A 15568-nucleotide genomic window follows, 5' to 3' on the forward strand; every position below is an offset into this window, starting at 1 on the left:
AGAGAGAGAGAGAGAGAGAGAGAGAGAGAGAGAGAGAGAGAGAGAGAGAGAGAGAGAGAGAGACGGGATATTCTCTCAAGATGGTTTCATTATATCGCCTCATATCTCACTGGAATATTGTCTTCCCTTCCATTATACAAGGCAGAGTGGCGATGGCAGTGGTGGTGGTGGTGGTGGTGGTGGTGGTGGTGGGTGAGATGAGGAAAGGGAGAACTTGAGTGGAAGAGTAAAGCCACAAAGCACTGGACTTAAGACTGGTATTTCCTCTTCTCTAAATGGAACACTGACCTTTTCTTCCTTCTCCTCTCTCTCTCTCTCTCTCTCTCTCTCTCTCTCTCTCTCTCTCTCTCTCTCTCTCTCTCTCTCTCTCTCTCTCTCTCTCTCTCTCTCTCTCTCTTGCAAAGGAATGCAAGGGAAGCACAAACAATAGCAGATATGTTGGCCCCTACAAGACTGTGATAAGCTACACTATTCAAGGCAAGAGATGTAAGATTGTAAACTTGTCTCCCTCTCTCGCTCCGTGCTTTTCCTCTCCTTTTGTCCCCTCACTTCATCTACTCTTATTCCTTCTATTCTTACTCCTTCAACCTCATTTTCCTTCTCTCTCTTCCTTCTATTCTTCTTCCCGTTTTCCTCATTTGTAGACCCTCTTTCCCTCTTCAATGAATCACTGACCTTTTTTTATTATTTTTCTTTCTTTTCTTCTCTTACTTCCGTTTACCTTCCTCTCTCACTCATTCTCTTTCCCTCTGCTTTTTATACTTCCACATTCTCTTTCCCTCTTCTTGTTTACTCACTCTCTTATCTTTCCTTCTTCCCTCTCCTTCTCCCACACTCAGTTCTTCTCTCCCTCATCCTCTTCCCCTCTCCCTCTTACCTTTCCTTCTTTCTTCTCCTCGCATTTCTACACAAAATTCTTCTTTCACTCATCCTCTTTCCCTCTCCCTTTCCTTCTCTTACTCTCACATTCCTCTTTTTTTCATATCTTGTAGTTATTCTCTCTTCCTCTCTCTCTCTCTCTCTCTCTCTCTCTCTCTCTCTCTCTCTCTCTCTCTCTCTCTCTCTCTCCTCTAACTTCATTTTCTTTCTCTTTTCCACATTTTTTTCCATCTCTTTCATTCATCCTCTTTTCCTATCTCTTTCCTCTCAGTTCATGTTTTTTTTTTCTCTCCTGCAGTCATTCTCTTTCCCTTTCCTTCTCCTTCTCTCACTTTAACATTCTCTTTCCACCACCCTCAGTCATCCTCTCCTCCTATCTCTCTCTCCTCTTACTTCATCTTCTTCCTCTCTTCCTCAGAAGCGTCACTTTCTCCCAACAATCTTCAGGTTTTCCATCGTAATCAGCCTGCAGGTGAACAGAGATGGGAGAGGAGAGGGGGGTGTAGGGAAGAAAAAAAGGGGGATGAGAGGTGTGTCGCTTACATCAGCACCTTTTTTTTTTTTTTTTACTGAACTCAAATGTGTGCCAGAGAGTGGTGGTGATCAGGTGCCCCCGCCCACCTCACCTGTCTTGCCTGTGTCACCTGTCCTGGCGTATACCTCTCATTAGCAGGAACTTCGGAACTTGTTGGTAACCTATTGGGCTAAACGAGGATTTTCCAGAGTTCGTTTGCCTCTCTCTCTCTCTCTCTCTCTCTCTCTCTCTCTCTCTCTCTCTCTCTCTCTCTCTCTCTCTCTCTCTCTCTCTCTGTAGTCATAAAAGTACAAATATATGATCAATACATATATAGATAGAAAGAAGACAAGATCAGAGAAAGTAAAGAGATAGAAAGAAAGAAAGAAAGAAAGAAGAACAAGAAAAGGACAATAACAACAACAACAACAACAACAACAACAACAACAACAACAACAACAACAACAACAACAAGATAATCCATACAAAAAAAAAAAAATATATATATATATATATATATATATATATATATATATATATATATATATATATATATATATATATATATATATATATATATATATATAAACATAAACACGGTCGGCCCTTCTCTTCATCAACAAGGGAGGGAGGGAGGAAGGAAGGAAGGAAGGAAGGAAGGAAGGAATGGCAGGCAGGAAAAGGACCGCGATAAAAAGACGAAACCTTGAAAACCTATTTACAACTCGGCTCTACAAACTTTGCAGTGGCCGTGTGTGTTTATCCAAGCAGACACCCGGGCCTAAAGTTTATTCAGATTTCCTCCTAGGGTATGAAATCCGGACATCAACAATGGACTGCGCGGCTTGGCGAGCTTGGGGGAGTGAGAGTAATGGGGAATGAAGTGCAGGAACGAAATAGTGAAGGTGGGGAAAGACGGTGAGGACGAGAAGAAAGAAAAGAAGAGTGGAATGTGAAAGAAATGAGAAAAGATACAATTGTAAAAGTAGGAATCCTGACTAAAAGTGAGGAGGAAAAGTTGGCGAAATAAGCGAAGTAAGGTTGTAATGTGGAGGAAAAGTGAGGGCAGAAAAATGATAAGGTAAGAGTGGAATGTGAACGGAGAGAGAAGAGAGAGTGGGGAAAAAAAAAGTAGAAAGCTGACTGAGTGAAATTGAAAAGCCGATAAAGTAAGGCTGAAATGTGACAAAGAACTTGAAGGTAAATAGATGATAAAAACAAGAACAGAATGTTGAAAGAAGCGAGAGGAAACACCAAATACCGTACGTGGCAAAAAAATGAAATGGAAACGAATGAAGTAGAGAGAGGAAAACGCGAGAAGATGGAAAGAGAGAAAATACCAAATACCAAAGATCGTGAAATGGAGGGAAAGTAATGAAACAGAGAAGAATACAATGGAGAGGGGAGGAGGGGAGACCAAATACCAAACACAATGGAAATGAGAGAGAGAACGAGTGAAGCAAGAGTATATATAGAAAGGGGAGAGGAAAGGGCGAGAGGAGGGTGGCAATCAAGCATGATGGAGTGAGAATGAGAGAGTAGGATGTGGAAAGCCTGGTGAGAGATAATACAGAGAGAAGTACTTAAGTAAATTTCCATGCCATTTCTCCACGGGAACGCCAGCTGGTTGTTCTGTACACACTCCGCAACGCCCACACTCTCCATCTCTGCGTGTTGTTGATAAGATAATTTATGAAAGAGGGGCCATGGGCAATAAATGTGATGAAAAAATGCCCACTGAGAACAAAAGGTCTGAGAAAAAGTGCCTACAGAGAGAAAAAAATATAAGAAAAAGGCCAACTGAAATAAAATGAGAAAAGTGCCCAATTAGAAAAAAAAAATGGAAAAGATCCCCAGAGAGAGAAAAAAAAAAAACAGAACATAACGCGTTCTTGATAAAAAAAAAAAAAGAGAAAAAGGCCCAATGAGAAAAAAAAAACATCTAAAAAAGGTGCCCTGAGGAAAAATATATATAAAAAAATGCCCCATAAAAAAAAAAAAACATGGATCTAAAAGGTCAACCGAGAAAAAAAAAAACACTACAAAGACCCACTGCAAAAAAAAAACCCACAGAGAGAGAGAGAGAGAGAGAGAGAGAGAGAGAGAGAGAGAGAGAGAGAGAGAGAGAGAGAGAGAGAGAGAGAGACGTACTAGTAATGGTAATGGTAATAGAAGATTTACTGATTCTATGACAACTGTAACTCTTGAAGCTTAACAAAATCGTCTGCTGCAAGTTTCGATCAATCTACCTGTCAGTCAATCAGTCAAGCTACCAGTCAGTCAGTCAATCAATCTATCAGTCAACCGATATATCAGTCAATCAACCAATCTATCAGTCAGTCAGTCAGTCAGTCAGTCAACCACTCAATCTATCTATCAGCCAATTAGTCATTCAATTCAGTAATGCCTTTTTTTTTCGTAACCAGTCCATCCAATCTCATTCATCCATAATACATTCATACTGTATATTGCATTACCACGCCCCAACGTCTCCCATGCAGTCCCGTTTTCCGCTTTTATCAATGTATTCCTCAAAGACTTTTAGGCTGCCCGCGAATTTCTACTTCGATTTTCAAAGCACTACGATGTCCTGGGAAGACGCGGCCAGGAACTCAGAACCCAATAAGACGTGGTTGTAATGTACCGGTGTTTCTTCTTCAGGATTTTTTTTAACGCTACTCTCTCTCTCTCTCTCTCTCTCTCTCTCTCTCTCTCTCTCTCTCTCTCTCTCTCTCTCTCTCTCTCTCTCTCTCTCTCTCTCTCTCTTACACACACACACACACACACACACACACACACACACACACACACACACACACACACACACACACACACAAACTTATTAATACTTGAGAGAGAGAGAGAGAGAGAGAGAGAGAGAGAGAGAGAGAGAGAGAGAGAGAGAGAGAGAGAGAGAGAGAGAGAGAGAGAGAGAGAGAGAGAGAGAGAGAGAGAGAGAGAGAGAGAAAGTCCCCCTAAAACCCTGAAACAACATGAAAACTATAAAATACTGAAATCCTGGCATCTTGAAAACCCTTAAACTCTGAAAACCAAAACAAAGAAAAACGAAGCAACTTGCGTGATCGTTCCCGCAGATTTTCCTTATCCAAGCTATCCTCCCTAACCCACAGTCTTACCCAGCTCAACGTACCCCTACCCTCGCTACCTCCCCTTCAGAAAAGTTGAGAGTTACTTTGATGAAATTCCAGAGGTCAACTTCCAGGAGATAAAAAGTCGTCGGGGGACAAAAATACTTGACTTGAATGAGGACAAAAGTTCGTTGTCGCGTCTTAGTTAACAGAGAGAGGAAAGACTGTCGTTGGAAGAGGGAAATAGTGTTACTGAAGGGAAAAAAACCTTCACTAGAGGGGAGAACAGCACCGAGGACTGCCGCAAAAGACATTTATTTTATTCACTTCACGTTAACAGCATCTCTCTCTCTCTCTCTCTCTCTCTCTCTCTCTCTCTCTCTCTCTCTCTCTCTCTCTCTCTCTCTCTCTCTCTAGTGTGGTTTCTTTTTTAACCCGTTACGTAAAGGGACGGAAGGAGAGGTAGGTAAGGAGATAGGCAGGGAGGTAGATAAAAATGTAGACTGGTAGACAGATACTTAGGTAGGTAAGTAGATTGGCAGGGTAGGCAGGGAGAGAAGAAGGAAGGAGAGAGGTAGTTATGTAAGTTATAGGGAGAAGATAAAGGTAGGAAGGTAGAAAAGGAGGAACGATGGGAGGGATGGATGGTGATGGTGTTTCTTTCCTTCTATTCTTTTTATTTATTTATTTTTTTTTATCTGCCACTACTCCTATTCTTGTATTGTCCTTGTTCAGATTCGTCGCTTCCTTCTTCCCTTCTCCTTTTTCGCCTTCTACCATTTTTTTTTTTTGTCTACTTCTTATTCTTCTTACTATTTTCTTCGTAGTAGTGGAGGTATTGGTGTTCTCCTCTTATTATTATAATTTTTCTTCTGTCACTGCTTCTATTCGTTCTTGTCACTCTTATTCAGATCCCTCTTTTCCTTCTTAATTTCTCCTTTTTTCACCTTGATTTCCCCTTGTTCTTGTTACTCTTTTATTTGACTTTTTTTTTTCGTAACGTTCTTCTTTTCTTATTATTATCATTATAGTTACTGATACTCCTCCTACTCCTCCTTCTCCTTCCCGTGCTCCTTCCCTCTTCCATACGAGAATGATGGACGTCAGGAGCGTCACCGAGGTTTTGATGTTCTTACTTATGCCCTTAGCTTTGCCGGAACTCCTCAAAGGACACTAGTAAGCTTTCATCTGCCACCGCCGTAAGTTCCGTTCATACGTTTTCGCTCCTTGTAATTGCAGGATTGTCTTCAGGGCCACGTCTCTGCTTGTTTTTTTTTTTTTTATCGTGCAGTTTTCTTTTCTATTATTTTTTTGTATTTTATTTTCATGATCTACTTATTTACGGTTTTTAAGTGGTTATATTCTTGTTACTTTTTCTAATTGGGTGTTAAGGCGTGTTTATTTGCGGTTTTCAGTGTTTTTACGTACTTTTACTGTTTTCATTCATTATGCGTCCAGGGGTGTCATTTTTTTTTTTTTACGCACTGGCACAGAGAATAAGAAAAAAATTCGTTTCCAATTCACGTTTTCCGTACAAAATACGTCAAAGAAAGTAACAGTTTTTTTTTCCCCAGCGGACGTGTCTTTCTTCTCTTTTAGGGACAGCTCAGGTTAGGAAGGGGAAAGAAGAAGAAGAAAAGGAAACATGAAGACAATTCCAAAGTTTACCCGTGACAGTAAAAACAAAGCGAAGTTTCTTATTAACTTCATTAAGGATTTTGCTCTCTCTCTCTCTCTCTCTCTCTCTCTCTCTCTCTCTCTCTCTCTCTCTCTCTCTCTCAAGACACCATCCAATCATCTTTTTCAGAGGGCAATGACATCTCTGCTTCTCCCTCCGGTGACCCACTACCTTCACACACCGTACACTAACAATTCACCACACGTCCACGCTCTTCATGCTCCCGTTTCGTCCCTCCATACCTCGCACGCTCACTTAAACACTTCACGTTTCATTTGTTTCCTTCTTATTTAAATATACCTAGGGAACCCTTTTTTTTTTCACTGTAAGGAGACACTCGCTGCTTCAATAATTTCTCTCTCTCTCTCTCTCTCTCTCTCTCTCTCTCTCTCTCTCTCTCTCTCTCTCTCTCTCTCTCTCTCTCTCTCTCTCTCTCCCGGCACAGTTTCGCTATATTCCTCTTCTCCATTATTTTCACTCCAAGAACCAGGAGAGTAATCCTTTCCATAAAACTCCCATAGGTCAAGCTAAATGCCTCCCATTTTTTGCTCCTCGGAAGTAGAAATCCATGAAAACATTCACTAATTCAACCCTAACGATTAATTTCTCATTCTTAAAAACATGAACTCACCACGGGGAAAAATATGAACACTGGTACTTTATTAATTAATACCACCATTAATTGGTATTTCTCATCTATCTTCTTTTTTGATGCGAAGCAAAGAGAGAGAGAGAGAGAGAGAGAGAGAGAGAGAGAGAGAGAGAGAGAGAGAGAGAGAGAGAGAGAGAGAGAGAGAGAGAGAGAGAGAGAGTATAAAAGCCCATTACAGTCATCAAAATATTACTGACTGGCACATTAATTTTTTCTCCTTCGGTTAGTCATTGACCTCACAGACATACACACACACACACACACACACACACACACACACACACACACACACACACACACACACACACACACACACACACACATACACACACACACAAAGAGAAAGAGAAAAGAAAAAAATAGTCCACGTGAGAGCGAATAGTGACCTCTGAGGAACTATAAAACTTTCACCACACACACAAAAAGTTTTCCGAGGCGGCACACCAGTTCTCGCTAACGACATATATCTCCCCTGGGATCACAGGAACTTCCGGCATCCATAAGCACCTTTTGTTAGAGCCAGAGGAATTTTCAGCATTCTATTCTCTAGAGACAAAGCATAGACTGTTAACAATACACGCTCAGTAGAACTAAGAGAACTCCCAATTAGCAAACACATTCCTCTCTTAGCACCACAAAAACAATCACTAACTCCCAATTTCTTTTCTGGAACCAAATTTCAATTAACCACTTATTTCTTCCCTCTATCAACGAGAACTCCCAGATATCCATGTATTACTTTCCCAGAACCTCAGAAGCTTGCAATTAGTCACATTTTCCTTTCACTAACCTCTAAACCCCCCCAAATGGCCGCTCACTGCTTCTCAAGAGCCACAACTCCAATTAAATATAAACGTTTCCCAGAATCACCAAGATTCCTTCTAATCTAAAAAAAAAATATATATATATATATATATATATATATATATATATATATATATATATATATATATATATATATATATATATATATATATATATATATGAATGGGGGCGAGTAGGAAATTATGTAGTTGGGTATAATTTTTACAGGGGCTGCCGCCTGTATATTTGATGGCTTCTTGTAGCTTACATGTTTTTTTTTTTTATGTTCTTTTGATTCTCGTCCCTACAAATTAGTATATTCAACATGTAAATCATTTTCCTGAAATAAAGACATTTCTAAGCCCACATGTATTTCTTGAAACTAACATTACCATTAACACTACAAACACTGCCCTCATTTTCGTTCCTAGTGCTATATTAAACATGCAAATATTCTTTTCCCTGAGCCAAAGTAACCCCATCTAACTACACATATTTTTCCTGGCACTACCAACAAATACAGTAAAATCCCTCTCATCCGGCATTCGAGTATCCGGCAGCTTCAAGTATCCGGCACATTTTTCCCCGAGCCTTAAAATCAATAAAAAATCAATGTGTACTAAAAAAATCGATTAAAATTCCCGCGCGAGGCATACTTTGTCCCCTCGCCACCAGAGCGCACTGCTTCGCGCCACCCGCGGCCCACTGCACTGTCTTTACTCAGTGACTCAGTCCCGCTTGTGCACTGTTTATCGCCTGACGCCTTCATCATGCCTAAAGTTGTAGAAAAGAGGAAGCGTGTTGTGCTTACACTTAAGCAGCTGATCAGATCAGCTGCTGATTAAGATCAGCTCATCTTTGTTATGGTAAGATGCATGAGTGTAGGGTGGTGATTGTGGACATAATTTCACTTCTATTCAAGTATCCGGCGGTTCCATTGATGCCGGATGAGAGGGATTTTACTGTACCTACAAATACCACCAGCACTAATACCACTAATAACACTACCTTGATTCTCGACCCTATCAAATCAAATTCAACCCAGAACAGAAGTAAACCCATCCAACCACACACATGTTCTCCGGCATTACCACTACCTACCATCGCTAACGCTAATGTCACCACTCACACTAATACTACTCTGGTTCTCTCCCCTACAGAGTGTCATATTCAACGTGCAGCCTCACCCCAACTACCCAGACTTCTACCAGTGCGTGACGTTCGGGTTTTTCGAGAACAACAACGGCGGGGAGATGATGTACACTGTGTTCTGCATCTCCTTTCTCTACTTCATCCCGCTGTCCATCATCATCATCGCCTACACCAGAATTATCATCGAAATAAGCAAGAAAAGCAGAGACACTCAACGTAAGTGTATTAACTGTGTGTGTGTGTGTGTGTGTGTGTGTGTGTGTGTGTGTGTGTGTGTGTGTGTGTGTGTGTGTGTGTGTGTGTGTTTGGAAGGTACGTCAGATTAACTAAATGAACAAAATAGTGAAGATAAGTTAGGATATATATAAATTAAAACAGTAAATGAAGATAAACTCTGCTTTAATTCAGAGGGGGAGGGAGAAAGAGAGATGTGTGTGTGTGTGTGTGTGTGTGTGTGTGTGTGTGTGTGTGTGTGTGTGTGTGTGTGTGTGTGTGTGTGTGTGTGTGTGTGTGTGTGTGTGTGTGTGTGTGTGTGTGTGTGTGTGTGTGTGTGTGTGTGTGTGTGTGTGTGGAGCGACAAAATCGATGACATAATTTTGCTATTCTCTTTTTCCATTTTCTTACGGAGAATATAAAGTCGATGTGTGGAAAATATTTAATGTTGCATCTAAGGAAAGGAACGGAGAGGACGACATGAAAAAGGAGGAGAAACAGAGATTAAAGAAGGAGGAGGAGGAGGAGGAGGAGGAGGAAAGAAAAAAAAATAGAAATGAAAGGAGAATGAGACTTTGAAACAGGGAAATGAAAGGAAGAGACCGTGGAGGAAAGAAAATGAGACGAAAAAGGAAAAAGAAAACAGAAAAAAAGACTGAGGATTTAGAGACAAGAAAATGAAAGGAGAGGAGGAGATGTAAGTGGAAACGAAAACAAACAAGAGAAGTAAAGTGGCCAGCAAGAGAGAGAGAGAGAGAGAGAGAGAGAGAGAGAGAGAGAGAGAGAGAGAGAGAGAGAGAGAGAGAGAGAGAGATGTTACCTACCGCTGCTCCCCTTCCATCTCTCTCCATCTTTTACTGTTAACCACTGAAGAGCAACAGCAGGCATCCCTCACTCTTAATTCCCTTGAACCTCATACGAGCGGCTTTTGACTTTGGGCTCCAGAAGGAAAAAGAACCCAGTGAGGAGTTACTGTATAGTCACCAAACATGATTAAAACATTTCATTACATGTTGTATATCACCTGAATGTTAATATTAAACACTGACAAAGGGGTAAGGAAATCGAAAAACAGAAAATAGGTCACCTGGGGAAAAATCGTGTGAATGGTGATATCTAACACTGAAAAAAAGATAGAAAGTAGAATAAACAGAAGAAAGGAGGAAAAATCAGGCGGATGGTAAAAAAAAAAAAAAATACATTACTTGTTCCATTTCACTTAAATTAAACCCTGAAGTGAATTTAAAGGTAGGAAAAAAATAAGGGATTGGAAAAAGACTGGAGAAATGCGGATGATAAATAGATGGAAAAAAAAGACTATTACCTGTTGAATTTTAATTGAATGGTAATATTAATAAAAAAAAAAAAGAACGAAGGTGGGATAAAGGAAAATGAAAAAAATAGAGGAAATGAGGAAAAAACACTGTAGATAAGAAACAAAATGCCTCCATTACCAGTTACATTTCATCCGAGTACTAAAATCATTAGAAACAGGAAACAAAGGTAAATAAAAAAATGTGGCAATAAAGAAAACAGAAAAAAATAGGAAAAAAATAGGAAAAATTAAACGTTGCTGTCAGAGATGGATGACAAAGTACTCCACCCGCTTGTCACTGAATGATAGTACTTGTTTCTGGGGAAAAATAAATAAACAAAAAAAGAATAGAAAAATAAGAAAAGTAAAGGAGAAAAGAGGAAAAGTTGGAAAGAGACCAAAACCAGAAGATATTACTGTGTTAAGTGGTAGTAAAAGACACTCCATCACTTGCTGACCTCCACTTGAATGCATTACTTTTCTAACAGATCCATTTTATTCTAATGAGGAGAGGAGGACAGACGAAATACCATGCAATTCAATTTGTAAGGAAACACTCCATCATGTGTTCAATTTCGCCTGAATTTAATACTAATTGCTCAAGAGTCCTAAGCTCTATTGGATTTTAATAACTGAATGCTTGGGTTCGAATTCTCGGCAACATGTGCAGGGTCCGAAGTGAAGCATAGGCTGGCGCGGCGTGCAGGGTGTTCTACTGCTGGTCGTGTACTCAGCTGCTCTTTTCATTTATTTTACTCTATTTTATTTTTCTGCCGTGGATATTAGCTCATATTTTCTGTAATTGTTTTTCATCGATTTCAGGAACCATATTCTGAAGCACTACTGCGCCGCATTTCCACTTCCACTTCAAACGGCTCTGGTTGAAGCTACACGATTTTTAAGGATGGTTTTGTGGTTCGGACAGCGTTTCCGAATATGGGGATCGCTTTCATTTTCTATTTTAGTTCTTATGTCATATTTCCTTTTTTTCTTTTTTTCCTTTCACATTGTTATTTCTCCTCTTTCTAGCGGCGCCTCCCCCGTGGCGAGCTGACTGGTGCTTACCATTCCACTGACTAAATTACAGGAGTGAAGTTCTTGTCTTGTGATGAATAGCCGTAATATTTTACACGGAAAATGTCCAAAATCTGCTGCAAAAAAGTTTATGGAATTGCTACTTTTTTTAAGTGATAAATATAAGTAAAGAAAAGTATCAGGACATCTCCGGAAATTACCTGACCTTTGTTTGGGAAATCTTTCTCCGGTTTTTACTCTATAAGGGAGGCAACTCAGCAAGATTTTTTTCCATTTTATGCCCCTGACCGATATCCTTCAGACGAAAAAATAAAAAAATAAAAAAATAAATAAATACTAGTGGCTTAACACAATATATGATGATATTCTACATAGAAATATCTCAAGTTTAGGTGCTTTCGTGGTACGACCTTTGATTATTGGTGTGGTTTTGACGACGGAAGGTGAAGGCAAAAAAAATGATAGCTCTTGATGCGAGAAATGGTCCTCATACTTTACACAGACAGAGGGAAATGTCTGAAATTTGGCTGATTTCAGGTGTACAAACTTTGGTCTATTTGTGTTTGTGTGACGCGAGTGTTTGTTCAGGCGCTGAGGAGAGAAGGCCCGAGAGCGGCTCACTGTGGGCGTCCCGTTGTCCTCATTATTTTTGTGGAATATAATGATCCGCTGGTGGTTTAGTTTCCTTTCATGTTTTGAAGCATCACGATCCTCTGCTGCTGCTTCAATTTCCTTCCTGTCCACGTGTGTCATGTTTCCCCCTTTCTCCCCATGACTGATTCGTTTTCTGTCAGTACCTGTGCAGTCGTCCTCCTTTTATCACTGCAACTGTATAAGATTATGTTCATTTCCTATACCACCATCATCACCACCACCACCACCACTACCACTACTACTACTTTTACTACTACTATTTTTAATGTTGTTGCTCCTAACTCGAGGGATGAAAAATGGAAAAAAGACTGGTACTAATGTTAAAATTCAAGAAGGGAGGAAAAAGAACAAAATTAACTCAGAATTAGTAAAATTAGGATTTAGATATAACGATTACTACTACTACTACTACTACTACTACTACTACTACTACTACTACTACTACTACTACTACAACTACTACTCCTACTATTACCCTTCCTGCTTCTGTATTTCCACCTTCCTATGACTTGAACTCCTTCAAGAGGGAGGTTTCAAGACCTTCAATTTTTGACCACCAATACGGACCTGATTCGGGACAGGTATCTCAGTGGGTTTTTTTTTTTATTAGATTTTTGTTGCCCTTGGCCGGTGTCCCTCCTACATAAAAAAAAAAAAAAAATAACCTTCATCCCTCATCATCCCACACCTTTCCAGTCACACTCCACCAGTGCTACACTAACGCCGTCACCACCCTTGCCACTCACCCTTCACCCCTCACCCCATTAATCCCTTACAATCACAACCAGATTCCACACAACCCTCACACTGTCCCCTCTAAATCCTACAACAAAGGCGAGTCATTTCCACAACATCAAACCAGGCTCAGTTTCGTGGCCACAGTAACTAACCATTCTCTGTAGCTGCAGTTTTTTAGTTCTGTGATCTGTTTCAACATGTCAGGGTAACTTTGCCACCTGAGGACACGTTGATATGATCACAGTGCTATTTACTGTTGTTCTCGCTAATTAGTCTATGTATTTCAGTCTTATTTTGAAACCTGCGGCAAATTAAACCTATGTTTACACGTAAGTCATGACCTAACTGTAAGATAACGGATAATTTTTACTTGTATAATCCAGTAACTTGCTACGTATATGGATTACTTCTTTTCCATTATGCTCAGTTTTCTGCGCCTTCCTCTGTCACACCCACCACTTGCATGTTTTCTTTCACTGCATCCATAAATCTCCTCTTTGGTCTTCCTTTCTCCCTCCCGCCGAGTATGTCCCTTTCCAGCATCCTTCCTCCCACACACGCCTCATCCCTTCATCTGACATGCCCGAGCTGTCTCATTCTTGTATGGTTTACTAAAATTATGATAATCAAGTATTTTAAGATGTCTACGTCTTGGGTCGAAAATAGGATTATCGAATATTTAAGTTAAGACCAGATAATCGTTTCAAGAATTCTAAGAAGTTAAAAATACAAAAGCACTAAAATAGAAACTATCAGGTTACTAAATTACTTTAAATTAACCCCGCCATCCATAACTCCCACAGACGACCACACGCAGGGGGGAGGTACCACGGCCGCCTACAACTTCGGCGGAGCAACATGTCCAATATAGAGAGGGCGAGGACGAGGACTTTGCGAATGACCTTTATCATCGTCATGGCCTTCGTCTGGTGCTGGACGCCCTACGCCCTGGGCACGCTTTGGTAAGGAACACAAGGTTTACCTGTCTGTTTACCTGCCTATTTGTATTTACCTGCCTGTACTTGTATTTACTTGTTCGTGTCTACCTGTGTGTACTCTCATCTACCTGCTTGCATTTACTTGTCTGTACCTGTATTTATCTGTCTGTACTCGTATCTACCTGTATGTACTCTCACTTAACAGCCTGCATTTATATAAGTCAAGCTCGTAAGGTTTTGTTTTCTATACCATGTCCTGATGTTTTCTTTAGTTTACAGTCTTCGCGTCCTTTTTCCAAATAATGTAGGTAATTTAAGGGTAATACAGTGAGCCAAACTGGAAAAGTTGGCAATTATTTTCCTGTGCATTTTAATCTTATGTAAAGTTAAATTGCTTGTTGTGTCCTTTTTACGTCATGTGTGTGTGTGTGTGTGTGTGTGTGTTTATTGGCAGTCTTGCTCCACTTCAGTCACCTATCTGAAAAGAAAAAAAAAAAAGGGTTCAAGTTTAATTTCTCACCACAAGGCTTCCAATAATATGATTTTGCCCCTTCGTCTTTTTTGCCCGCCAGTTTGTCTGTCTGTCTGTTTCCTTCCCCTTTTGTTTTCCCACATCTCACTATTTCCTTTCTTCTTTTCCCTCTAGCTTTCATTCCTCCTCTCCGGTGCAACATGACTCGGCTGGGTTTCACATAAAATGATTTCGCGTTCTGTCTGTCAGTTTGTGTTTGTTTTCTCTCCCTCTTTTGTCTTTCCTTTTACTCTTTTTGTCCTTGACTTCTGCTGTCTGTCTGTCTGTCTATCAACCTATCTAGCTATTTGTCTACTTATTCATCTATCTGCTTGTCTATAAATCTATGAGTATCTGTGTATTTGTTTGTCTGTCTGTCTCTATTAACATATCTATCTGTTTATCAATTTTAGTGTTCCAAAGACTGTATAAACTACTACTGCAAAAAAAAGTCTGATTTTTTGTTTTGTTTTTCATTCGGAATCATGCAAATCTTTATGATCTCGCCTCCCCCCCCCTCTCTCTCTCTCTCTCTCTCTCTCTCTCTCTCTCTCTCTCTCTCTCTCTCTCTCTCTCTCTCTCTCCACACACACACACACACACACACACTTCACCTCGCCACCACACTCAAAGCCAAAGATGAATTTTCACTTTCCCTTCTCACTCCTGTAGTACTTTTTCCCTTTCTCTCTTGATTCAATATTATTTTTTGAGTAACAGGAGGATTTTTACGCTCACCCTGAGACTCCCTACGGGTTTGTCATAACTCCAAGTGTCCCTCACAACCCACACCTGAGGCAATAGTGGAAATCTCTTCACTTCTTTATGACTTTTTTTTTCTTTTAGTTTTGGAGAGAGGGAGAGGTAGAGGGAGAGGTAGATGGAAGGGAAGGCGAAGAGAGAGGTAAGGATAGGGAAGAATAATTAGTATTTTTATCTCCTTTATTTATTTATTTATTTATTTATTTATTTTATTTTTTTTTTTTGTGAGAGAAAACGGGTTATATTTTAGGAAGGAAGAGGAGGGGAAGTGTATCTTAGACGAAGGGAGAGGAGAGGGTGTGTTTCAGGAAAGGGAGGGCGAGGTGTATTTCAGGGAGACGAGAGGAGCAGATGTGTCTTGACGGAGGGAGAGTACAAGGGTGTAAGTGAGCCGAGGGAGGAAGAGAGAGAGAAATGTGTCTTAGCGGGCTGGATGGAGGGGCGTGTATTCTGGAGGTGTCTTTGTTTGGTTAGATAATGATGTTTAGCGTGGCCTATTTGCTCTTTTTTATTCCTTTTTATCAACACTGAGCGTATAGGAACATCTGTATCTTATCGATTTATCTGAGTAGGCCGCCTCTCTCTCTCTCTCTCTCTCTCTCTCTCTCTCTCTCTCTCTCTCTCTCTCTCTCTC

General features: G+C 40.3%; 1 protein-coding gene across 1 annotated transcript in view; it reads left to right on the top strand.

Moving 5' to 3' along the window:
• LOC135089456 (adipokinetic hormone/corazonin-related peptide receptor variant I-like) overlaps positions 1–15568 on the top strand; it is a 43248-nt gene that overhangs the window by 6474 nt on the left and 21206 nt on the right. The window contains 2 exon segments of the mRNA XM_063985035.1: positions 8777–9005; positions 13541–13685. Of these exon segments, the coding sequence (XP_063841105.1) occupies positions 8777–9005; positions 13541–13685 (374 nt within the window).

This window comes from Scylla paramamosain, chromosome 33 (assembly GCF_035594125.1).
Source record: "Scylla paramamosain isolate STU-SP2022 chromosome 33, ASM3559412v1, whole genome shotgun sequence".
NCBI lineage: Eukaryota > Metazoa > Arthropoda > Malacostraca > Decapoda > Portunidae > Scylla > Scylla paramamosain.